The 25,279-nt window shown below is 47.4% G+C and overlaps 1 protein-coding gene across 5 annotated transcripts in view; it reads right to left on the bottom strand.

Moving 5' to 3' along the window:
- The window catches only part of PTPN3 (protein tyrosine phosphatase non-receptor type 3), a 1,880,479-nt gene that overhangs the window by 1,515,126 nt on the left and 340,074 nt on the right, over nt 1–25,279 (bottom strand). For all 5 annotated transcript variants that reach the window (XM_078687727.1, XM_078687724.1, XM_078687726.1 and 2 more), the window contains one exon: nt 22,806–22,960. In XM_078687727.1, coding sequence (XP_078543853.1) covers nt 22,806–22,943 — 138 coding nt within the window. In that variant the 5' untranslated portion in view covers nt 22,944–22,960. The remainder of the gene's footprint in view (nt 1–22,805; nt 22,961–25,279) is intronic.

Below are 25,279 nucleotides of genomic sequence, written 5' to 3'. Positions count from 1 at the left end.
TGGTTCCCCAAAGATGTACAATTTCTGCTCATGCATGACTTTGAGTTGGGCTGAAAACAGCAGGGCATATTCGAGATTGAGAGCAATCAGTTTCTTTGACTTTTTGACAGGAGGCCCTTTGACGTTGGACTGCAATTGTAAAGTCTGGGTACAGTGAAATCTGTTGGTTTTCAAATAGGATAGGAGTTTTCTCTCTGGCAGCTCTGAGTAAGGTATCGCAATCCTTGTAATTAAGCATTAGGGTGATTATAGGTCAGGGTGGCGCTCCATCAATCGGTTTTCTGGTAGGTATACTATGTGCTCATTCCACCCTGAAGAGGTCTGTCAGCCCCTCCGGGAAAGCATGTCGAGCAACCACTGCTCCACGAAATGTGTTGGTTTGTCATCTCACAGCGTTCCCGCAGGCCCATGATGCGCACATTGTTTCTGCATGACCGACCCTCAGCGTCTTCAACCCTATCCTCAAGGGCGGCCACCTGGTGTCGCAGCTACTTTAGTTGTTATGTGTGGACCTTGTAATGTGGCTACATCTCCGTGAAGAACACTCTATTGTTTTTCAGGGTGGTGGTAAGTTTATCGTGGTCGGCTTTTAACAACTTGAAGCCCGTCATTAGTGTGCCTATTTGCTGCTCGATTGCCTTTCGCTAGTCATGGAACTTCTGCAAAATAATATCCAGTTTATCTAGGTGATTCTCTATAGCCGTTGGCAGTATGCAGTCTGTGGCAGGTACATGGGCCGCATCATTGTGCCCACTGTGGTCTGCACCCCTCGATGTAGAAAAGTCAGTTTCTTCCTTTTCGTGCGACCCATCGCAGGCTGTGCAGCGACCCCGGTGTCTGGCAGCGGTTGGCTAAACGAAGAGGGGAGAAAGCGGGGAGAATAACGGTGATCCCCTGTCTGTTGGGTACTTCTTCGGTTCTCCAACCTCCGTAGGCAGCAAGGAATGGTATCTTTCAGCGCTACTATACCCCCTTACTAGGAGAGAGGGTGGTTGGGCTCCTCACCCACGCCACTGCCAAGCGAACACAGTGACAGTCCAGCAATGACCCCCCCCCACCCCCGTTGCAGCCTACCTTCTGGGATCCGTGTTCAGATTACTCGTTGCTCCCTATTTCAGAAGGCCAGCACAGTCCGCCGCTCCAGACCCTCCGCTGCCCGATCGCAGGAGGAGCATAGACCCTGCCAGCACCCACCCGAGCTTAGGTCCGTGCCCCGCAATTTTCAAGTGGCAAGGGGGCATGCGTAGTGAATAAAGAACCCCATTGTGGCCCACACAAAGGAAGTCTCCTCCAGCGACCAGTTTCATAATTGCCCTCATCAAGCGCGGCAGCATGTAGGGTTCCAGAAGATCAGATCAGGGACCAGAGTGGAGGTAAGAGCTTCAATTTGGTCGTGCCTTCATCTGGATGGCCAGCGCGCTACCGCCTCCACTTCCCTCGAGGCCGCAGCATAGTAAATTGTCTGCTGCAGTGTGACACAAAGAAGTCCATAGGCACATCACACTTACCGCTGGTCGGGGCCTTGGTGTAGTACGGGTCCCCAAGCCTGTGTGGGATTCCGGGCCTGGAACAGCTCGCTCCATCCGGGTCACTGCCCCCTTGTTCCGCAGGCCACAACAAACACCCTCTCTGCTGGCAGAGGCCTCGGCGCAGCCAGTGCGATAGCATCTGATCGTGCCCAGTGTCGTTGGTGCATCTCTGAATGCTGCACGTCTGTACCACCTACCAGGGTTCGAATAGAAGTCTTTCACCCAGTTAGCACAGTATATTGGCGCCGCCATCCCAGACCAGGAGGGCTGCACTGTCTGCCCTTCGCTAGCGGAGGCCTCTGCGCCAGCAACGTGGTCCAGCCGATAGCGTCTGGGACAGCTGGCACAGCTCCATGTGCCCAGAACCAGAGCTCTTCCTCTAACACTCCGCTCCTCAGCAGCATTAGCGGTAGGTGGCATGTATATCGCCCGGGATGGCCCGGCAATGCCGCTGGCATTGCAGATCTTAGGACCAGTCATGCTCTGCGGTTAGCCACGCCCGACAGGAGGCAAGGTAATACTTATTTCCACGGTCAAATGCATCATATGATGGTGGCTATGGCCTGATTGGTATCTTGTCTTAATGCCAGGCCTCAGACTTACAAGTTATACATGACCAAGTGGATGGTAAAAAGGTACAACTAACATAACCGGATAATGAAAATTGGATGACTGTTCTTATGTATAATTCCTATATGGGAGACAAGTCCTGTCTGATACACTGTCAGTCAACAAGGGGGTCTTTGAGGTCCAATGAGCCTCACTCCGTGCAACTAAGTGGAACAGCAAATTAAGCAAAGAGACTTCACGTCTTCATTGGACCCAGTGAGCTCAAGTATCCTCCCTTCAGGGCTTTTCTTGTTAGAATGCAACAGGTATTTATCAGCTCAAATATATGCTTTCAAATCCCAGCTTGGATCATTCGTGGATCTACAATAAGACTTTGACCTTCATAGATTCCAGTCTCTCAGTATCTTCAACTGCTGCATGTCAGCTCCCCTAGTTGAAAGACGGGTCGACACTGTGGGCTTTTTAGCAACTGGAGACTAAACTTAACACAGAAGCCGCATAATATTGCCAGATCCAATTACATTTTCTAAAAAGATTCTACTACACAAAGATTGAAAATGAGCAGGGATTTTTCCACATTAGGCTTGAAGTGTCACTATGACAATGGTATCTTTTTCCACATGACCTGGGACTATCTGGTGCTTTAGGTACTATCTGGGAGCGGCTTTGATGGTCACACAAAAAGAATTGGGGACCGGGAGCGAAGTTAGAAAGGAAGGAGGTCCAGTACCCGTACTCCCACAAGATAACGTGTATGTACTAGGGGGGTAACAATTCCTCAGAACTAAGAAAGTGACCAATTTGTGGTACATGAGACTCACGGCAGGTTGGATCTACATATGTTTTGAGGGGAATTTCTCCTTTTGAATATAGTGCCCTCACACACCCTTGCGAGTGTCATGCTTTATCATCCGTCGTTGCTCCTCGTGGGGGTGGCGCTACAGTCCCTCACGGGCCCCGCGAGAGGGCTCTTTGGCGGAGATCTTTCAAGGAGACGCCGCAGTTGTGCATGCGGGTGTGTGGGCCTATTAAAGAAGGTGAGTGGGTGTTTTAAAATTACCGAATGGTACCCAGAATCAATGTTTATTCAAGGGTCCATATGGTAAATTAAAAGGGTGTGGATCCTGGAGCTCCTCTTTCGAACAAATACAGAGGGCAGATGTGTGACTAACCGCTGCTCTCAGGATGTGTGCTGTAGTGAAAAAGTCCTACTTAAAACAAGGTCAACATGTTTTGCGCTCTCATCTGGTCCCTAAAGGATCCCGTGGCGCTCAGTCAGGACCTGAGTGTGAAGTGAAAAACAAACCACATGAAACAGGTTCCAGGAAAGAAAGATCCTGTGAACCTGTAATACCTTATTTTTAAGGAGTATAGCGTCCTTGCGCTGATATGGACTCTTACTGTAGGTAACTATCCCCAACCCCTCTATTCAGGAGATGAGGCTCCGTCGGCACCCTCGCTATTGCAGGTTGAGTAAATGTGCTCGCCTATCACGGGTCCGTTAACCTACCCCGCCATCGTGGTGTTGCAAGAAGTGGGGCTTTGATGGCCCAATGAAAGACCGTGGCTGGTCAGTTTTGTGCTCCTCTAAACTAGTCTTGTTACTTATACTCAAGTTTGCTTCTTGACAAGCCCATGTTGATATATAGGACTGCCCCCAGGCGAAACACAAGATTATTTAAGTCCTCGCAGAGACCCTTTCAGCTGGATTGGTTTCTTAGGGTGGGGGTTACAGTGATCTAGATGATCTGGCTGGAATTTTAGGGCAAGCTTTTCTCAAATGGTCTTTTAAATGTGTACACCGAATACCAAGAGAGCATACACGTTTTCCTTTTCCAGATTGACTACATTGTTTGATAAAGTCCTTTGTTTTCTGATTATGTTTATTACAAATGGCTATAAAATTCTTCACATAACAATATTTAAATTCAAAGATGGTGCTGGAATTTTGCGTGGAGAATACATAATTTTCCTACATTCATGAATCTCTGATATGGAAATCGGATGGGTTTCATTAACATCTGTGTTGCCACGATTGTTTCCAACTATACTCATAATGATGTAATAGTCACTTTCTAGTTTAGAAAACATATTAGGTATTGAATGATATTAGTTACCTGCACCATATGTTCATGCAACTCACTGCTTTTGTACCAGTGAACCAAACATAACCACTTCACTTGAAAACTTAGCACTTCCTTGTTAATATTTTTTTATTTTATTTTTTTTTAAAAATTTTTTTCAAAACATTTTATTGTTGCATTCAGATGATTATTATCACAAGATTGTACATTCGTCGGTGCAGCCTCAACATTCAGCTGTCGCCAACCCTTAATTCAACTTTTGTTTTAATGAAATAACTTACAACTCTAAGGTCATTGAATGGATGTGGTGACTGAGCGACTCCGACACGGTATTGATAGTGGTGAGACCTTTGCGCTTATCCTTCTGGATTTAAGCGCGGCTTTCGATACCGTGTCGCATTCCATTCTATTGGAGTCCCTTCACTCCCTTGGTGTTGCTGGATCTGCGCTTGCCTGGGTGACCTCATTTCTCAATGAGCGTACATTTCAGGTATTTTCAAACAAAGCTGAATCGGCGATCTGTGCATCTGCTTACGGCGTCCCTCAAGGGTCTATTTTGAGCCCTCTGTTGTTCAATATTTACATCAGACCCCTCGCTACTATCGTAGAGGACGCCGGTCTGTCCATATACTCATATGCAGACGACACGCAGATTGTGTTTTCCTTGTCAGGCAGCAGGGTTCAGGACATTTCTGCCCTAAAAATCGGCCTTTCTCGTGTTGCGGCCTGGATGCAAGTCAATCTGCTAAAGCTCAACGGAGATAAGACTGAGGTTATTATACTAGGCAAACAAAGATCTGTGGGGCCCTAGACACTGGCCCAGTGATATGGGTCCACTGCCTACCCCCGTGCCAGTTGTTCGTAACCTCGGTTTTTTAATCGACGAGAAACTTTCGATGCGACAACAGGCAACCAAGGTCGCTGCAATCTGCTTTAATACCTTACACTGGTTGCAGAAGATCCTATGGATGTTGCCTGAGTCTACTCGAAGAACTGTTGTTCAGGCCCTTGTAATGTCCCGTATCGACTACGGCAATGTGCTTTATCTAGGAGCCGATAAAGCCACAATGAATATACTCCAGGTTGTACAGAACTCGGCTGCCCGTCTTTTGTGCAATATTCCACGGAGAATGTCTGCAACGCAAGCCCTGTGTGACCTTCACTGGTTAAAAATCCCTGATCGCGTGGCTTTCAAAACCTTGTGTCTCCTGTTTAAGATTCGTCAGGGTTCTGCCCCCACTTACCTGCACAATCTCGTTCAGCCATATCAGCCCAGTCGTCCTCTCAGGTCATCAAATAAAGCCAATTTTGTAATTCCAAGAATTCGATTGGCAAAAATGGGAGGTCGCTCATTCGCTCACTTGGGGCCGAAGATGTGGAATGCTCTTCCGTTGGCGCTAAAAACTGAGACCAACCTTCTTGTTTTTCGTAAGAAACTGAAAACTTTTCTGTTTTAGTCCGGTCACTGCTCCTGTTCTTCTCCTTCTCAGCAATTGCCTGTCTCTCTTCTTTTGTCTGTCCCTGGCGCCGGGAAACCCTTTACGGGTAGCTGTGCGCAATATAAATTTAATAATAAATAAAAGTGAGGCCCACATTAAGCATCACGTCGGTAGTGTCAGTAGATGTAGTATAGCGGTCTAGGCATCTGCATCACATTTCGCTCATTCACCAATTCAGCCCCGTGCGCACTAAGGCCCTGTGTCCCTCCTGACATCGCTCTCTGCCCCCTCCCATCCCACCCCTAGTCTGAATCATCCTCCTCCCCCGAGCTGTCCACGTCCTCTTCTTCCGGCAGTGGGTCACACAGTTCCCCCCTATAAGTGTTCCAGGGTGACCAGATTTTATTCCATTTACGTGGGTTCATCCTTTGTTGATAGACCGCCCTCTCTACCATCATAAGCATGTCCATGTTTCTGCACCACTGTGCCAGGGTCGGTGTTTCGTGTGCCCCCCACTTTTGTGCTATGTCTCTCTTCGCTAGCATCATGCCTATGACCACCCATTTTCGTCCATGTGGAGTCAGGTTGTTCGGGCCCCATACATTCAGCAAACATACCCTCGGGTCTGGTGTGATTGGGAGGTGTAAGGCCTGTGAGATCGTGCGTGTCACTCGCCGCCAGTAGTGTACCATGCTGGGGCAAGACCATAAGGTGTGGAACAGTGTGCCTTCCTCCCCGCAGTGTCTGAGGCAGTACGGGTTATCCGCTCTTTGAATTTTATGTAGCGTCGTGCGAGTGTAATATGTTCGGTGCAGTATTTTAAATTGAACCAGCCTATATCTCGCCGAGATGCCGGCTTCTTTAGGTGATGCCAGAGCTGCATTCCAGTTCGTCTCGTCTAATTCCCCCACCTCGTTCTCCCACTGTTCTTTCAGTTTTTGCAACGGGTCGGGTAGGTTGTTGATCAGTTTACGGTAAGTGAGTGAGGTGGCACTGGCCTCCATGTAGTCCGTGAGTAGTCGGTCCTCCAGCGGAGCCGACTCTGGAACAATAGTACCTGGCGCTATCGCCGCCAGCAGTGCGTGTCGAATCTGCAGATAGCGGTACGATTCAGTAAGGTTCATATCATATTGTTCCCTCAACGTTTCGAAGGGGACTACCCCACTGGTCGTCCACATGTCCCCCACCGTAGAAATCCCGATAATGTCCCACTGATCAAACCCTTTACTATGCCTCAGTGAACCTAAAGCTTTGGCATCCCATAAGGGTGTGAGGCGTGTAATCACTCCCTTCCATTTTAGTCGTGATTGGGCTTTATGCCATATTATTACTGTATGTTTGGTTGGGCCACTCAGTTTCGCCGTCAGGCCCTTGTTATAGAGTGGGGCTAAAAGGGTGTTGGTGCCTAGTTGACGCCTGTCTGATAAGTAAGCCGGGTCATCCTGCGGACCATGTACCCATTGATTGATCACCTTGAGATGGGCTGCCCAATAATATAGTTCCAGATTGGGGAGAGCTATCCCTCCACTATACCAGTCTCTAATCAGTTTCGCCTGGGCGACCCTAGCCGGTGTATTGCCCCACAGTAGACCCGACAGTTGAGTTGACACTTGTCGGAAGAATGCCGGTGGGACCACCTCTGGCGTATTTTCCAGGACATATAAGAAGCGGGGCAATGCCAACATCTTGAAAAGTGCCGCTCTACCTAGTAACGTCAATGGGAGGGTTTTCCAATGACGCACGTCCGATTTAAACCTGTCGAGTAGCGGCTTAAGGTTCAAGTCTTGGAATGTCGCATGATCCCTTGTAATCTGGATCCCCAGGTATCTGAATGAGACGGTCTCCAGTATCAACGGGCAATCATTACTTAGGGTCGGCGGTGCGCCGTGTATCATATAAAGTACCGATTTCGACCAATTAATCCTATATCCCGAGTACGTCCCATGCCTCTCACATAAGGCAAGCAACACCGGTATGCCCGTTGTGAGATCAGTTAGGTAGATCAGCATGTCGTCGGCATACAACGACACCCTATCTTCCCATTCTTCTCCCCACTGTATGCCGCGCAGTAACCGGGTGGACCGAATGATAGTGGCCAAAGGCTCCAGCACTAAGGCAAACAATAACGGCGGGAGTGGGCACCCTTGTCTCGTGCCTCTCGCTAAAGGAATGTCCCTCGAGAGGTGGCCGTTCGCCGCCACTCTTGCAGCCGGGCAGGTGTACAAGAGCTTAACCCAAGCTATGAATTTCGGGCCAAAACCTAGATGTACCAGTACCGCAAATAGGTAGCGCCACTCCACCAAGTCGAACGCCATTTTGGCGTCGAGCGAGAGTATCGTCGCTGGTTCTGACAACAGTGGGGCCCGCGCCAGTACCCCATACAATCGTCTGAGATTCATCGCCGTACTCCTGTGAGGCATGAACCCTGACTGATCAGGATGAATTAGTTGTCGCAGATGGGGCAACAGTCTGTTGGCCAGCAATTTCGCCAAAATTTTACTTTCAGCGTTAAGGAGGGAGATTGGGCGGTAAGACCCGCAGTCCTCCGGTGGCTTGCCAGGTTTTGGTATTGCTACTATGGTCGCCGCACGCTGGTCAGGCGGCAGCTGTCCCTGTTCCAAACAATCCTGAAACATGTGAAGAAGGGGCGTAGCGAGTGTTTCCGACATGGTTTTGTACCATTCGATCGGTATCCCGTTGGGGCCCAACGCTTTCCCTGAGTGTAGTGCCGCAATTGCCATCTGTATCTCCTCGACCGACAGGTCAGAGTCCAACTCATCTCTGTGTTCCTGTGGCAAGACGCGGGTGGGTACCCACGCGAGGGACGCTTCCGCCATCTCCCGCGTAACATCGAGTTCTGGGGAGTATACTGTTTGGAAATAGTCCGCCAGGAGTTCAACTATCAGCGATGGACGGGTTTGTAGTACACCCGTCGGATCTCTCAATTGCAGTATGGCCCTTTGTCCCCCCCGCTTTTTCTCTAACCAGGCCAGGAGTCTACCTGCTTATTCCCCCATGTCGTATATCCTGTGTGCCGTCGTTGCTATGGAGTCCACCACCCTGTGACGGATATGGTCGGTGTGACGCTGTTGGCTCAACCGGAGTGTATGCAGCGTGTCTCTCGTCGGGTCAAGCTCATGGGCAGCATTGGCTCTGGCGAGTTTGTCTTCTAAATCTAATAATTCCTGTTTCTGTGTGTGTTTGTGGTTAGTGATAGCGGAGATAGCCTGTCCTCGAAGCACCGTTTTGTAGGCCTCCCATAGGATAGTGGGAGAGGCCACCGACCCCTCGTTTTCTGCGAGGTAGGACTTCGTACCCCTCTTCAGTGCTTTGGCCACTAGAGGCACTTTAAGGTATCCTGGGTAAATGCGTTTGCGGGTACGGTCATGATTGGAAAGGACCAGTGTCACCGGGGAGTGGTCTGATACACCCCTGGGTTTAATTTGTACATCAGCTATCGTGAGACGTCCGTGCCCTAGTGTTAGGAAATAATCTATCCGTGATAAGCTATCATGGACCGCCAAGTGATATGTGTATTGCTGATCGTCTGGGTGGAACTGTCTCCAGATGTCTACCAAGCCCTGTGCTTCCAAAAAGTCGTGCAGTCTGGAGGACCCCGGCGACTGGGTTCGTCTTGGGAATCTATCGTGTGTGTTATGTGCCACTGCATTGAGGTCCCCACCTAAGATGAGGTCCCCGTCCGGCAGTTCCAGAAGGAATTTCCCCAATTCCGGAAGAGCGACCGTGTGAAGCGCTGGTGGAACATACACAGAGACTACATTTAGCTGTCTCCCCTCCCACTGCCCGTGTATCGCTGCAAAACGTCCCTGTGTGTCTGTCTTCGTGGATTGGACTATGAATCTGGAGGAATGGTGCATCAGAATTCCTGTAACACGTGACCCCTTGGTGAACTCTGAGTGGACGATCATCCGTTAACCCTTTCTGTCTAGGGCCCGTGTTGCTGCGCCTGTTAAGTGTGTCTCTTGTAGTAGGACCAGGGCCGGACTCGATCGCTTTACACTCTGCAGTACTAAACCTCGTTTGACCTTGTCCCCCAGGCCCCTCACATTCCAGGTCATAAAGGTCAACGGTGGCACGTGGCTCGTTATGGTGTCCCCTGCCCCTGTGTCAGCTCGCGTGAGGTGCGCCATAGTGTCTGTGGTTGCGAGCACCAATGTGACCTATCGATTGAGTTTTAATGAATTGTCCGCTACCTGTTATACTACGCTTGCGTGCCTTGTGATTCCATTCTCGACCAACGAAACCGTGTCTTAACTCCCTACCCACCCAACCCCCAACACCCCCCCTCCCTGCCCCCCTGCTGAACGGACCTAAAACTGCCCACCCCCCCAACTTAGCAGAGTGCCTGATCCCAACCCAATAACACAGTACTTGCTCGCTGGGGTGAAGGACTCTCCGGAGTCGGCGGCCCCCTCTCTAGGGCACGGGGGTTCTCCGCCCAGTGTCCATGGCGGCACTTCAGGTCAGCGTTACTTTCGGCCAGGAAGGCCATCTCAGGACGTTATTAATCTTCGTTACCGTCCGTTTCTGGAATGTCGTGCAGAGGCGAATGCGGTCCATGTTCTCCGTTGGGTGATTGGGAGCTCGGACGGGATCCTTCAGTGCGATTCGTGTTTGACCTGGCCGAGCGGCGAGGTTGGCCCACTGGCCTCCAGCCCTCCAGCCATTCTGTCGCCACTTCCGGGTTGTCAAAAAACCATGTTTTGTTGTCTGCCACTATTCGCAGCTTGGCCGGAAAGAGCATTGAGTAGGGAATCTCTCTTGCCATGAGTTCTTTTTTGACCTCAAAGAAAGTTCTTCTCCTCCGAGCGACCTCCGCCGTATAGTCCGGGAAGAATGCCAGTGTGGAGTTTTGAATTCTAATAGGTGGAGAGTTTCTAGCTGCTTGGAGGATCGCATCCCTGTCCCTGAAATTGAAGAGTCGCGCTATGATTGGCCGTGGGTTAGCGCCTGTTTTTGGGCGTCCCCCGGGGACTTGGTGCGCCCTTTCCACTGTAAAGAAGGCCGATAGGCCCTGGGGCTGGAGGCGTTGTTTGATTAGTTCTTCCACATATAAGTCCATTGCTCTCGTGTCTTCCGATTCTGGAACCCCTATTATTCGGACGTTGTTGCGTCTCGAGCGCCCTTCCTGGTCATCCAGTTTAGCAGGCAGTTCTTTGTTTTCCTTTGAAATCTTTTCCATATTCGATTGCAGTTCAGAAACATCTTCCACCAAGGACTTAGTCACCAGTTCCATCGTGTTCACTTTTTCCGTCATTTTATGGAAGTCTGCACGTATCAGCGTGATTTCCGCGGAGATCGATCCCACTGTTGTTTGCACCTGGGTGAGGGCCCGCATCACATTGTCCAGTGTTGCTTTCTTGCCGCCTGTGGCATCCGTGGTCTTGCCGGTCTGTGCCTTCGCGTCCGGTGGGGAGGAAGTGTTCTGGCCATAGGCGTATTTTTCGAGACGGGATTGCGCAGCTCCACCTTTCGACCCTTTGCCGGCCATCTCAGTGGTCCTTGTCGTTACGCCTCACAGGTGTTTCTTGTCGCGTAGAATGGCACCAAGATGTCAATTCCGTCGGGGAGCAGCTCCTATATACGCCGATCGATACGTGCCGCAGGCCGGCTGGTCCCAATGTCTGCTGGGTGACTGAGTTCGTCTCCTGCTCACTGCCCTGCCACTGGCGGGTATTATCTGTACCTTCTGCCTTTCTCAGCCGGCTGCCAATCCACAGTCTACTGAATGTTGCTTATGGTTCCGCTGTATCCCGGTGACCCTGTATATTCAGCTGCGCGGTGCCCCCTGTGCCAAGGAGCAGTGTGAGGCAGCCCCCCGATGTCGTGTCTGCCGCGCAGCAGTGGCGGGTGTTGCCCGCGGGTGGAACAGTGTCTATGTCGGCGGCATACAGGTTCTAGCAGGGAATCAGCAAGGAGTCCGCCTCATGAGGCGTATGTGTAGCATGCCTCTAACGCCGTATGCCGGGGCCCCGTCACAGAGCAGCAGCGCCGAGGCGGGAGGCGCTATGTCCCGATGCGGGAATTCGTGCCCCCTCACTACTCCCCCGTCACTGATGGGGTGCGGGGCCTCTAGAAGACGGGTTCGGGGTCGGGAGGGTGCGGACTGTAGTCCTGGGCAGGCGCCGGCGTCCCCTCTCCTGAAGCCGCGCCCCCGTCCAATGTGTGGCCTGTAAGTTGTACCCTCTCTTACCGGGTGTTCACCGGTCTACGACGTCCGCCGCCCTCCGCCGGTGTAGTCGGGTCCCGCGTCGGCTGTCACTGGACTGCCTTTGCCCGTCACCCTGGATTAGGTCGCACTCCACACCCAAAATGGCGGTGACAGTCCTCGAGGTCTATGGCTCTTCCACCTCCGGATAACGACCGGGTGTGTTCCCAAGTATTCCGCAGGGATGTCTGGTCTACCGATCCTCGGCCCTTGAAGTCCAGCGGCGATGCCGGGTCGCCGAATCCTCTGCCGCTTCGAGCTCGCCTTTGGACGGGCACTTCCGGTGCCGTCTCGCCCAGCCTGTCGCACTTCCGGTCCGTTCACCTCCGCCGGCAACTCCCCGGCTCTAACACCTCCCGGCGGCCTACGCGGGCTGTGCTCCGAATCGTGCTTCCCGACGTCGGATTTCTGTTCTGTTTGTCCCCTTCTGTGCCGCCCGGTCGTGGGCGTCGGTACCGTCCCGCTGCAGATCTGAGCTTGACGGATCAATTCACGGATTTCATCGGAGGCCGCTTCAACTGCGGAGCTCGCCTATTATGCTGCCGCCATCTTCGGCTGCCAGCCACGCACACCTTGTTAATATTTTTAGCCTCTTTAATCACCTTCATACTCTACTGCGGTAGGATTAAGCGTCGAAAGTCTACAACATCAGAAGCTAAGCTGCCAAGTTGATCATTTTTGGCTCCAGGTTATAAATATTTCCCTGTCTCACTTTAGCAAGTGTGGACAAGTCAGTGGCTGCAAATGATACTGTCAGCAGATGACAGATTATTGCCATGTTTGTCAAGTCTGCTGCGGTGCTGCCAGTATTGAGGTCAAGTGTGATAGTTGGCACTAGCTGATAATTAGAAGGCATCGCTGGAGAACCGTAAGCAAATGCCTCATACCTATTGTGTGACAGCACAGGTCAGTGACTGTAGGAGTTTGGGCACTTTGACATTTTGTTTCTCCCACAGAAGCAAACAGATCTATATGTTTGGTGGTCCCCATGTCTCGAAGAGGTCTCTGAAAACTCTGTTATCCAATTTCTACACGTGAGAAATGCCTGTCTGACTGTACATTTTGCTCTCCCAATAAATGATGCTCCACATCCTGTTAAGTAACACTGGATTCTCCAATGACATTGCTACAACGAAGCTTGGCACAAAAGGAGTAGAAAGGAAATGGAGATGCAATGACAGTCTTGAGCTAAGATCACAGTACTCTACAGTCCTACTGCTGTACAAGTAGAAGGCTTGGGAAGCAAAGCAAAACTACTTCTCACTACATATCGCCAGGGCTCCCTACATGGCAGAATAACTTGAAAATGTAGATGTTCCCTCCCTTTTTTATGGCCTGGTTCTTCTCTAGGTATTTGTACAAGTGCAGCTAGGTTGATCTCAAGCCTGTGCTTTTGCTTTCCAGCTCTTACTGTTTTGTTGACTGTTGATTTCAGTACGGTCCTTTTTCCTTTGCCACCGTTTCATATTCACGACTTTCACATTTTAGTCCGTTTTGGAATATTTGTAATTACTGGTACCTTGTGTTTTAACTTTTGAAGACCTGTCTTATCAGTGTGGTTTTCAACTGCCTAGTGTTCTGACAAGCAAGCATTCCATTTCAATATTTCGGCTCCAAGGTATTGGGCTCTGATGGATTGCAGTCCTAAATCATTTTAGGTTTAGGCACTTGTTGTTGGAATGTTCTTATAGGCCTTTTCAAGAGTCTCCACAGTATAAAAGATCATATTCTGGACATCAGAATCTTGAAATTGTTCCCATGCCGATTTCGTGCCATCTGGTGCATCTATTTTTTTTTATCAAGTATTTTATAGATGCAGTGTTACAATGGCACATAGCATATACAGCATCTACCAGTACATTATCATGTCATGGTGCCAATTCAAACACAAGGAAACGGAAAAAACAAGAACAGTAAAGAAACATCAGAGCAGAGTCCCGCAATAGGATTGCATCAAAAGTAGAAATAAAAATAACAATCAGGTTACTTTCATAGGTTCAATATCCCACAGTCATGTCTACATGCTAACCTTGCCCCACCATTTACTTCATATGACAGGGGCCAGAAAAAGCCCTGGAAGCACTCACTCCGCAGTAATTAGTCATCACCCTGTTCACTGTGAGCAACCAGATACTCCCTCAATGGGGCCCAAATGTCCTTAGGCCTAGAGGACACCGGAAGCTCCTCAGCGTATTGGCCTAGTTGCTCCCGACAGTACACCATATCCTTTAGTCACAGATCCACTTTCGGGCACAGTCGACCGTTCCACGTGAATAGCATCCGCCTCTTTGCCAGCACCAGTGCCACCCTTACAAACCTGCCCACTGCTGCCCTCAATCCAGGCACATAGCTCAATAGACACTCTAGTGGTGTGCAATTTATCACCTGACCAGTCATGGAGTGTAGCAGATCGACAACCCCTTCCCAGTAGTGATATACAGGTCCGCACAGAAAAGCGAGATGGAGAAAACCAGCCCCACCCGACCACACCTCCTGCAACAGTGAGAGTCTCTAAGACCAAGGTTACATAACTTATAAGGAGTGTGGTATACCTGGTGAAGGAACTTCAGATGTATAATTCGCAGGTTGCTATTAGAAGTCAACCTGCCTGTAAGCATACAGATTTGTTCCCATACTTCAGCCGTGATCGGGGGATCAAGCACTTCATTCCAGCTTCCCATGCTGTTATCCACCCCACAAACCGTCTCTTCCTGCACTGCCCTATACAATCTGGACACCGCTGTTAAGACACTCCAACTTCAGAAGTCGTTAGCGTTATTGCTGCAGACGGAGTGAAGCCCAGAAGTAAGCACATTACTAAGATTCGGCAGAACCAGGAAGTAAACCTCCTGCACCAACTTTGACTTACTCGCGATTTTCCTCGCCTAGGAGCTATCTTACAAGCCTGAATAATATGAAAAAAATCCCGCCTCGAGAGTTACAGTCCCCCTGAAAAAAGAATACTGTTGCTCAGCAAATGCTACATTTCAGTACAGGACAGTTTCCAGTCCAGGTCCTGAGGAGAACCCCTCAATAACACGTGGGTTCGAAACGCGTTGACATGATACTGGAACAAGTTTCAGGAAGGGCATATCAGGACTTCAATTGCAGATAAAATTCAACCTGATTTTTGACCCTAGTAATTGCCAAGTTCCAGTATAGGCAAGTGAGCAGGCTAGCAAATACATCAAAAGGTCCCCTGCTTGTTTGTAGGTTGTATATCAGGACTGGTGCCTTAAACATTTAATGAAAATAGGCAGTTCTTGTCTGTGTTATTGTATTTATTGTATATTTGTAAATATGTCTCATTCACAGTGATTGTACATTTTATGTTTGGAAAAGTGTAATGTTTATGTGAATTTTTGCTACTGAAATGGTATTTTTCTTTAGCCATATATGAATGAAATGTTGAAAAATGAAAAAATGAGTAGAAAATACTAAATCACAATTGTCTCCACTTAGATTAACTGGGTAAGTGGTACTAGACTTTGCCGTGATAAATAATCTACCTGGCCAATGTTTTTTGTTGTTTCAATTTGAGTGGTCTAGGCCAGATAGTATATAGACCCAAGCCTTCCTTGTTTCCCCTATACAATCTGGTGAGCAGCTTCTTTCTAGAGGGGGCAACTATTATCAGCTGCAGCGGCTGTAACACTTCCGGCTCATCAGGGAAACATGTGTAATGGTCCCTCATTGCCTGTCGGAGTCTCTAGCAGGTGTATTGAAAGAGTGGAGTGGGATTTTGTATGTAGCTCAGATCGTCCCCTGAGATATATTTACCATCAACGTACAAATCACTCAGCAGAGTAAGCCCAGCCTCTCTAAGTGCTGCAACAGGGCCCCTCTCACCCGCCACCGACAGTGCAGAGTGCCCCTCGTTAGGCAGTGCAGGCGTGTACAAAGGAAGTTTGTGAGCCCGTCTCCCAATCTCCTGCAACGCAGAAATGGTGGTGTCTATTGTGTTTATCTCCCCTTTGGGCGTGTGTCTGCAGGTGTGCGTAACAATGCCTTTCAAGGGTACAGGATGCGCTCGCCTTCCTCCACTGCTACATGCGGGATGAAGTCATGCGCCCAAACCAGAAGTATGGATGTTGGGCTTGCCCACACAGGTAGTACGCATAAAGGTCTGGAGCATTGAAACCACCTTTCTCAAATGCCTGCGTGAACTTATGCCAACCAATCCTCGGCGGTTTGTTCCCCCATATGAGCCTCAGCAGTTAGGCCTGGATTGTTTTAAAAAATTGCTCGGATAGTTTGATCTGGATATTACAGAACAAGTATAAAAATGTGGGAAGTATAATCATTTTAATCACTGCTATACGGTCCACCAAGGAGAGAGGCAGACAACACCAGCAATCAATCTGCTGCACCAGCACTGTATATGCATGACCATAATTCTCCCTGATAACCACCTTGGGATCCCGATGGAGCCAGACCCCTAAATACTTGACGGGTTCTACTGACCATATGAGGGGATATTCCACCTGGGGTGAAACAGTGGCATACGTCAGGGGGATGAGAACCAATTTCTCCCAATTGATTTGCAGACCTGAGATGAGGCCACATTTTACGTATTCACGCAGGATAGGCGATAAGTAACGCTGCGGCTCGCGGACGTACAGGACCATATCGTCCGCAAAAAGAGAAATTCCAGAAACGGTTATGGAAATTCAACGTAGCCGCCCTATGTGACTGGCGAATTTTACATGCCAGTGGTTCCAAAACTATTGCAAACAGGAACGGGGACAGGGGACAACCCTGGTGAGTGCCACGTTCTATGCTGAAAGTCTCAGATGTTAGCCCACCCACCCTAACCCTCACAGAGACATCCGTGTATAGGACCTGAATCCAGCGGATAAAGACAGGGGTGAAGCCCATCCCATGAAGAATATACACCATATATTTCTACTCTATTGAATCCAATGCTTTAGCAGCATCTAAAAGAACAGCCACCGCCTGCAGATCAGGATTGAGCACATGGAACATGGCGAATATAGTGTGTAGATTAAAAGAGGTGGACCATTCCGGAATAAACCCGGATTGACCTGGCAACACCAGCAGGGGCATTAAGGGCTGTAATTTAGTGGCTAAAATCCGTGCTAGTATCTTCGCCTCCAAATTTATCAGAGATAACGGGCGATAGGAGTCGCACCGCTCTGGGGCTTATCTTTTTTCAATAGGGTAATGATTAAGGCCTGTCTAAGGGATGGAGAGGGATAACCTGTCTCATGGCCTCCGCATACATTTCCAACATATGCGGCACCAGGAGATCAGAGTATGCCTTGTAAAACTCCGCTGTCAAGCCACCTGACCCCGGAGCCTTATTGTTCGGCAGGGCAAGAATGGCCTCTTTAACATCCTCTTCCTCAATGGGCAAACTCAAATATTTTCTGTGCACATCAGATAGCCACGCACAGGCCGTATCATCGAGGTACTCATTCATGGTCGACTCAGGCATGCCTCCTTGGGATGTATATATATCTGTATAGAAAGAACGGAATTGCTCTACTATACTGTCATGTGAATAGTGGGCTTCTCCATTTGCATCTACTATATGGTCAATTGGTGGATGATCAGCCCTGTCCCGCAGTCTGTCAGCCGATACCTTGCCCGGTCTGCCGCCCTCGCCATAGGCTCTAGCCACATACCGTTTGGATAGATATTTCACCTCCGTGGATGCTAGCGTGTTGTATTCCTCAACATGCTCATGGATATGAACCAACGTCTCAGCAGATAGTGCATTGTTGTAATGGGCCTCTAAGTCTTGCAACCGCTCTTCCACCCGACGAAGTTGCTCTCTGAGTATTCCCGCAGAAGTGCTTATGCACACCTCCCGTATCGTTGCCTTAAAGGCTTCCCACAGGGGCGCCTGACTCTCTACAGGTCCTGTATTTAATTCAAAATACTGTATGATAGAGTTCCTGATGGTCTCAGCATAGACCGTGTCCCACAAAGCGCTGGCTTGAAAACGCCACGTGAATGGCCTACGTAGGTTGGCCGGGACAGACACCTCGATAAAAACAGGATTGTGATGGAACAGGGTTCTTGGAAGTGTATAGACCTTCTCCACCCACCCATTCGCCTCACCGTTAAGCAGCCAATAGTCCAGTTGGGACCAACTATTAAAGGCAGGAGTGATATGAGTGCCCTCCAGGATCCCCATGTTGCGCAGCTGTCAAGCGTCTACAAGACCCATCTCTGCCATAACGTCCAAGAATGCACTGCGCGACTCTGACCATGCGCGCCCCGGCTGGATTTGATTTATCCTCCTGCGGATTAAGATGTGTCTTGAGATCACCCCCACAAAGGAGCGCCGCTTCCGGACAGGTGCGCAAGACCGTAAACAGCTGTAGAAAAAAGGACGCCGGCTCGTCCAACACAGGGCCATATATGCAGACTATTTCACTAACGTCATCCCCAGTTTGCCGTGTACCATAGCCCAGCGACCCTCATTATCCACACGTGTTTTTATAGGCTTAAACTGAACACCCCTCTTAATGAGGATGAGGACCCCCCCGCGCGTATGATGAGTAAGAAGAGGCCAGGCGGTAAGACCACCACCTGTGCGCCACCCCACCCTCTGTAGAGGCACACAAATGGGTCTCCTGCAACAGCGCTCAGCACATTATGTCAGTCTAGCTGCGCCAGCACCTGTCTTGTCATATCAAGGCGTGTTCAACCCCCGGACATTCCAAGTTATACACTTATAGAGCTCGCCTTTCGTCGTGATAGCAACCCATATCTCGGAGGGAGTGGAGCTCATCGAAGCAGGTAGGCACACATATAAACCACAGTAAAGTAGGAGTATCTCTCCTATTACAGTACCTCAGGTTCAACAAAACTAAACAATCCCCACCACCCCCACCCACTTCAGCATCCCCAAATTGCTAAAGATGTGTCCCATTTGTAACATCCTTCCCAGCAAACACAGTAACCAACATCGTGAGAAAAGGGGAATACCCATCGGGGGACGTAGCGGCACAGTCCACTCCCAGATCTAATAGGGGGGTGGCCGCCGAAGTAGCAATCACAAATTCCACTATGTCCAACCTATATCTTGCTTATCAAGAAAGATAGTAGAAACTAATGCATAGGCAAATAATCCGAAAGGGCGCATTTACCTGGCACTGTGCCTGAACACTGCACATCCAACTGAGCCAACGACCCACCAGCTGTACAGGACCCTTCATCCAATAGTAGGAACCCCCACCCCCGGAGTACCAAACCCGTGGTTATAACAGAAACATAAAATGTGACACATAGGTACATGTCTGAACCCCCCAGGCAGAAACGTCCTGTGGGCCCGAGGGCCCGAGCACACCGCACTTAAGCCTCATACTGTTCATTCATCGATGTCGGACGTGCGGTCTGGAGACTTCCGTCGTCTTCACAAGGATTTGGTGTGATACATCGCAAGCTTGGGATTTGTGAAGATTTTGCCCTTGTCGGCGTCTCCAATGCGCAACCTCGCCGGGTAGAGCATAGCGTAAGGAATCTTTTCTTTAAGCAAGACCTTCTTGACGCCCTGAAATTCGTTCCGGGCCACTCGTAGGGTAGCAGTAAAATCCGGATAGAAGGATAACACATTGAGCCTTTTTGCAGAGTCACACGGAGAACAGTGTCCCGGTCCCTGAAATTGAGCAGCCGAGAGATGACAGGCCTCGGCGCAACTCCTTGGGGCAGGCGCACCGCCAGCGAACGATGGGCCCTCTCCACAGCGAACAGGGATGATAGTTCGCCATCTCCAGAGATTTCACGGAGAATCGTCTCCATATAGTCCTCCAGACGCCCCACATTCGTAGACTTGGCAGGCCCAACACACGAATGTTGTTGCGCCTGGGCCGCGCTTCGATGTCCTCGTTTTTTGCTTGAATAACCACAAGGAGTTTTGTGATATCCGAAGTCTTCCCAGCCACTTGCTGAAGGTCACCCGCCCCATCCAAAATGCACTGCTCAACATCCCCAATTCGTGAAGCCTGTTTATCTTATTTCGCTGGAGAAGTGGTTCATTCGTCCGTTCAGGGCTTCAATTTTCCCATCTATGGCCTGGAGACTGGCCAGGATCAATTGAAATGGTGTTGAGAGGATTCATGGAAGACAACAGCTCAAAAAATGCCTTATTCAACTTGATTTTCCTATGGTAGAGGTCCTTAGAGAAACCCCAAACTTGTTTTTTTTTCAGTGCAAGAGTCCCTAGACTCCTTAATGTTTCTTGGTGTATCAAATTTGGTGTTTTGGCATTCAGTTCCAATGCTGATCTGTAGCTTTCCTTTCCCTTTCTAAATCCACATGATCCAAGCCATTGTGGACTTTCACTCAATATCATAGGGAGTCATACTGACTCCTTGGATGTTCAACACCCCTGCATTTTAGACCCCACCGCTCTTCATATCCCTCATCTAGCCTACCTGTCTGAAGTCCACAGCAACACAAGGCAAATGGACACTAAAAGTGAGGATCTAGCCGTGGAATTAGGACAGAAATCAGAAAACAGAGTGGCTGTGTTGGACCTACCTTTGTTACTTTCTATGCATTTTGGAAAAAGGTGACCTTTGGAGCATCTTATGGTGAAAAGCATCTCATCTTCTCACACAACAGTCTTAGATGTAGAATTCTTGCCCCCAACAGAAATGGTGTATTTACTACATTTGTATATTTCTTGCATTATATATGCTTAGAATGACCCAAAGTAGTATGGTAATTAAACTACAGTTAAATAACATTAAACCCCTAGGCTACCAAATAAAGCATGTTTTCAGCTGGGATGTAAGAAGATCTTGTGTGGTACCCAAGCTTTACATAAGATATACTTGCCCTGACTGCAAGTAAATAATTGCCACAACTGTGCAGTCCACTCTAAAAAAATAAAATAAAATACTTTAATAATTATTTGGACTAATAAAGTTACATGAAACAGAAGTTACAGCTCTCAAAGCAGCCAGGAAATTGAGTCTGAATAAACTTTACTTTTCTTGCCGCTTTTAGAGAAACCACACAACATACCGTCAGTGAGCAAGGGTGGAAATTGGCTTCACTATGACGTAAGAAAAGTCCAGACTCATGCACCCTTTGTTAGATTTAACTGGGCACACTTATTAAATTAGACCTCCTTAACTGTTAAACAAATGGCATTTGGATAGATCAATATTAGAGACATCAACTGCATTCTCAGTAGTACACCACCTAAACTTGAAGGCAAACTTATCTTGTGACTTTTGAAGCACTGCATCCTAACCTTAGTATTACTTCAACTGAGAAAAGGCTTAATCTTTTGATATAATAAAGTACAACATTTTGATTAGGCAGGTGACTTTCCGTCGCAGGACATTATGCATTTTGATACAGCAGCATATAACCACAAAACAATTGTCAGGAAGCGGTGGGTTAGGAAATAAGACATTACCAATAATGTCCAGCTACCACTGAGGGTGCTGTTCTCTCAACACTGCACGCAACTTAATAATAAATAATTACTTAATAATAAGGAAGAAAACAAACTGTTCTAAAATACAACAACAAAAATGATTAACTTCAACTTGAGTTTAAGGGCTACTCTCCTTTTAGGTGGATTTTATGTATGATCAGGGCCAGACTGGCCAAAGATGGCACCGGGCGTTTCCCCGGTAGGCCGCTAGTGTGGGGGACGGTTTTGGGCCCCTGGGGGTCGGCACTATCGGCCCCCTGTAACAAAATCGGACAAAACCGGCCCACGCAAACTGCTCAGCTGCACTCCCCCTTACACCCGGGGGGCAGCTGAGCAGTTTCCAAGGGCCGGTTTCTGTTCGCAGTCCGGCCCTGTGTATGATGCAGTAAGAGGATCAGCCAAAACTAGAGCCTCATGGTGAGGCTCACTGCCAAAAAAAGAAAAGGTCTTTTCTATCTGGCAATGACATGCATAGCACTGCTGCCTGACTATGTTAAACAAATCCTTAGGAAAAATCCCACTAAGGAGACCACAAGAAGAGGTGACCACACCACAAGCAACCCAGGCTGCGGCAACATCTTAAACACCTGCTGACATTGGAGCATGGTTTCATCAGCATGTGGCCTACTTAAGAAAAAAGCAAGTCGCAAGTGCTAGTATTCCACAAAAGAAGGTGGTGAACTGAGCAGAATACTGAAAATGTCCTCTCTGCATGTGGGCAGAAAAGACTGAGCTAGAGGGGGAATTGTATGCCACAGCTTATACAGTAAAGAAAAAATGTACAAGGGAGCACAAAATATATATATGAATTCTGCCAAATATTACAGTTTGAGCTCAAAACCATTCCTGGTCTTGATCACAGACCGGCGAGCCTCTCATCAAGTTGGGAAATGGGTCTAATATAAAAGATCTGTCACCCAGAGTAGGCACCCAATTCTTAAAGTAGTTGCACACAATAATGGCCTTTAGGTGTTTTGAGGTCTGCAAGACAATAAACAAGGAACTACAGGGAACAACAGATGGATAGCTATGACCACCTCAAAACAATGTCTTCTGGCATGAAGCCTATTTAATCACAGGAGATAAGTGACCCTCTCTTGTAAGATGGGGGCCTCTGAACATTGTGAAAAATGTTTCATTCCATCTGGCATCTAAGATAGTAGTAACATGAAATAATTAACTGCCAACTGTGCCATGCTGTCCTTCAAATAGCAACCTAAGTCAAAGTACAAAGAACAAGGATTGATACACTCTACTCATAGATCACCAAATCACCACATTCACAGGTACCAAGCAGCACCTCACAATTCTCCACTGCAGAAAGAGAACTTTATGACCGGGTTCTTCAGATGCTGTACCATCAACATTATTCAGCATTCACATTGGAAAGGTTAACTAGAACTAGGGAAAGTTTTAAAAGGAGCGAATTTTCAATTATCCACAAGTGCTTTTGTTCTACGGTAACAAGTCGTTGATTATCACCGTAAATGGGAATAATCACATGATAAACACTGTTTTAAAACAACTTACATTCACTTTAAAGCTTTGGACTGAATTATCCAGGAATGTGACGTTGCAGATGACCTCTGATCGACTCTTCTCTTTTGGAAGCTCAGATACTCTTATGTTATTTATCCTCCCACCTAATGCACGTAGCCGGGAGTTCATAACTATTGTTGAGAAACCTGCAACACAAAACATACAGGGTTGGTAAAGACCACATAGACTACCAGAGATGACAGTTTTTTTTCCAAAGGTTGTATTACTAATTCAAGACAACAGTAGTCAAAAGAATAGTATAAATATACAAGAATGAATAGAAAAAAATGACCTAATGCCTGCAGCTCTAAAAAGAAAAAGCAAAACTGAAAAGTCTAACAACACAATACAATGTAACTTGCAAAAATATTTACATAAAAGTGAGAGAAAAAAGGTAACTGAAAAATGTGCCAATGCCTTCCAAATAAATCAACAACAGGGCTTGTCAAGGACCTGAAATACATTCAATCATATCTAACATTAGTTGTTACCCTTACAGTTACATATAAAATGAGTTTTGTGCTAACCCAGCCCCCAGGGTCGTTGTGCTATGCAAATGCCAATAACAGAGTAACAAAATAAAAGAAGCAATCTTCAGTCAAAGTTATATTATGCTTCATATTTACCAACTGTTACACTAATTCCTAGAGTAATAAAAATTGGCTTTATTAACTTTTTATGGTTGTCATATTAAAGAGATCAAATACAAAACATGCAAATTGGGGTATCAAGGGTCCCAAATGAATCCATTCCAGAAACACATATCCTAACTTAAGGCTTCATCCCCTCCACAGGTAGTACAATTATATGCTATTTATAACCCAAGTTAGAATCATTTTTCTTCTAACAGCATGGCCACAACAGCATACTTCATAATTTTCAAATCCCCAAAGCCTCTCTAGGGTGGTAGCAAACTAGGTTTGCTGCCTTAGTGCAAGGTTATTACTTTCCTTCAATCTCAACTGTAGCATATTATGCTTTAACAAGTGCTTATTCTGAAGAGCACCAACTGCAATATACTTGAATCTGCAACAAAGTACAAGCACTTCAAATCAAGATTTTAAAATACCCTTACCTTGAAAGCAGATTTGGAGAGACCCAGTGACCACTTCCATAAGTATATTTCAATAATGTTTAATGCCTATCTTACTCAACATCCTAGACTGCAAAAACAGTTTTTGCCGGCATGCTATCCTCAGGGATGATGACAATCTGTCTTTAGCTGCATAAGCTTTTGCTGCTGCGATATGGCGGGAACTGAACACAAACTATTGCAATAGATACATGGGGCAACCACCTCTACAGTCTATTGAAACTGCCACCATGAGGAGCCGATGTTTTCCGCTGTGAAGACCTAGATCTTATTGTTTCTTTCCATTGTTCCATTTTTTTTGTTCAACAAACAGAAAAGACAAGATTCTATGTCACATGGATTTGGTTGCATCGAGTTCCATAATAATCGAATCGCGATCACTCAGTTAAAGCCACGATCTTACAGTTAAACATATTTTACATATATTGTAAGCATAAACATGGAACATCCCAAGTCTTGGGTGAAGGAAAGCAACTAGATTGTGTCATGGCACCTGGGGGATCCGGCATATATAGTTCAAAAGGCTAGAGTGCCAATCCCCTCCACCCCCGCTTTCAATTACAAAAAAGTGAAAAACATTAAACATTACAAAAAGAGCAGGAATAAACAAATCACAAATGCACAATACAAAAACCCAAGCAGAAGAAAAGCGCTTTTCTTCTGCTTTGGATTTACTGCATGTTTTTCATGTATTTACTATTTGGTTGTTGGATATAGTGTGTATGATGTTTATGTTTGAATGTTGCTAACTGTGGGCTGGGCCTTGTTGTGTCTTATGAATATGTGTACAAAGTCTATTGGAATATAATGTAATGTGATATATTTTGTGCACCTTCATGAATGAATTTATCTATTTGAGCTTTCTGACGCTTTTTTAAAGAAAATGATAACATTTTGGATAATGATAAATAAACTAATAATAATAAAAATAGTAGAGCTGTTCTGTGGGTGAATGTTTCAATATTTTGGAGCTACTGCCCTGTGTTTAATTAAGGTGGGGACATCTTGTGAATGTTTTGTAGTTTATGGTTCTCCCTGGTTGGATGTTCCCCTGGAATTGGTTCTCTCAGGGTCCCTCTTTTGTTTATGTACTGAGTTCTGGTGGAGGAAATACTAAATGAGAATTGCTGGGGGCAGGTGTGTTTGTGTGTGTGTCAGAGAGAAAGATATATATATAGAGAGAATGTATGTGTGAAGTCTATGCCAGTCTCATACGAAGGTCACAAGATCAAATCTTGACAGGTTCAACTTCCTGTTTCATGCATCTGAGCTAAATGAGGCCAGTGTTGTGTCACTGGAAAATGCTCATATATATTGACAGCAACACAAATCGTATATTCTGTGGTAACAAGTTTTAAATAAAAATAAGCTT

Source organism: Lissotriton helveticus, chromosome 4_1 (genome assembly GCF_964261635.1).
Source record: "Lissotriton helveticus chromosome 4_1, aLisHel1.1, whole genome shotgun sequence".
In the NCBI taxonomy this organism is placed as follows: domain Eukaryota; kingdom Metazoa; phylum Chordata; class Amphibia; order Caudata; family Salamandridae; genus Lissotriton; species Lissotriton helveticus.
This window is presented reverse-complemented; position numbering and strand designations above follow the sequence as displayed.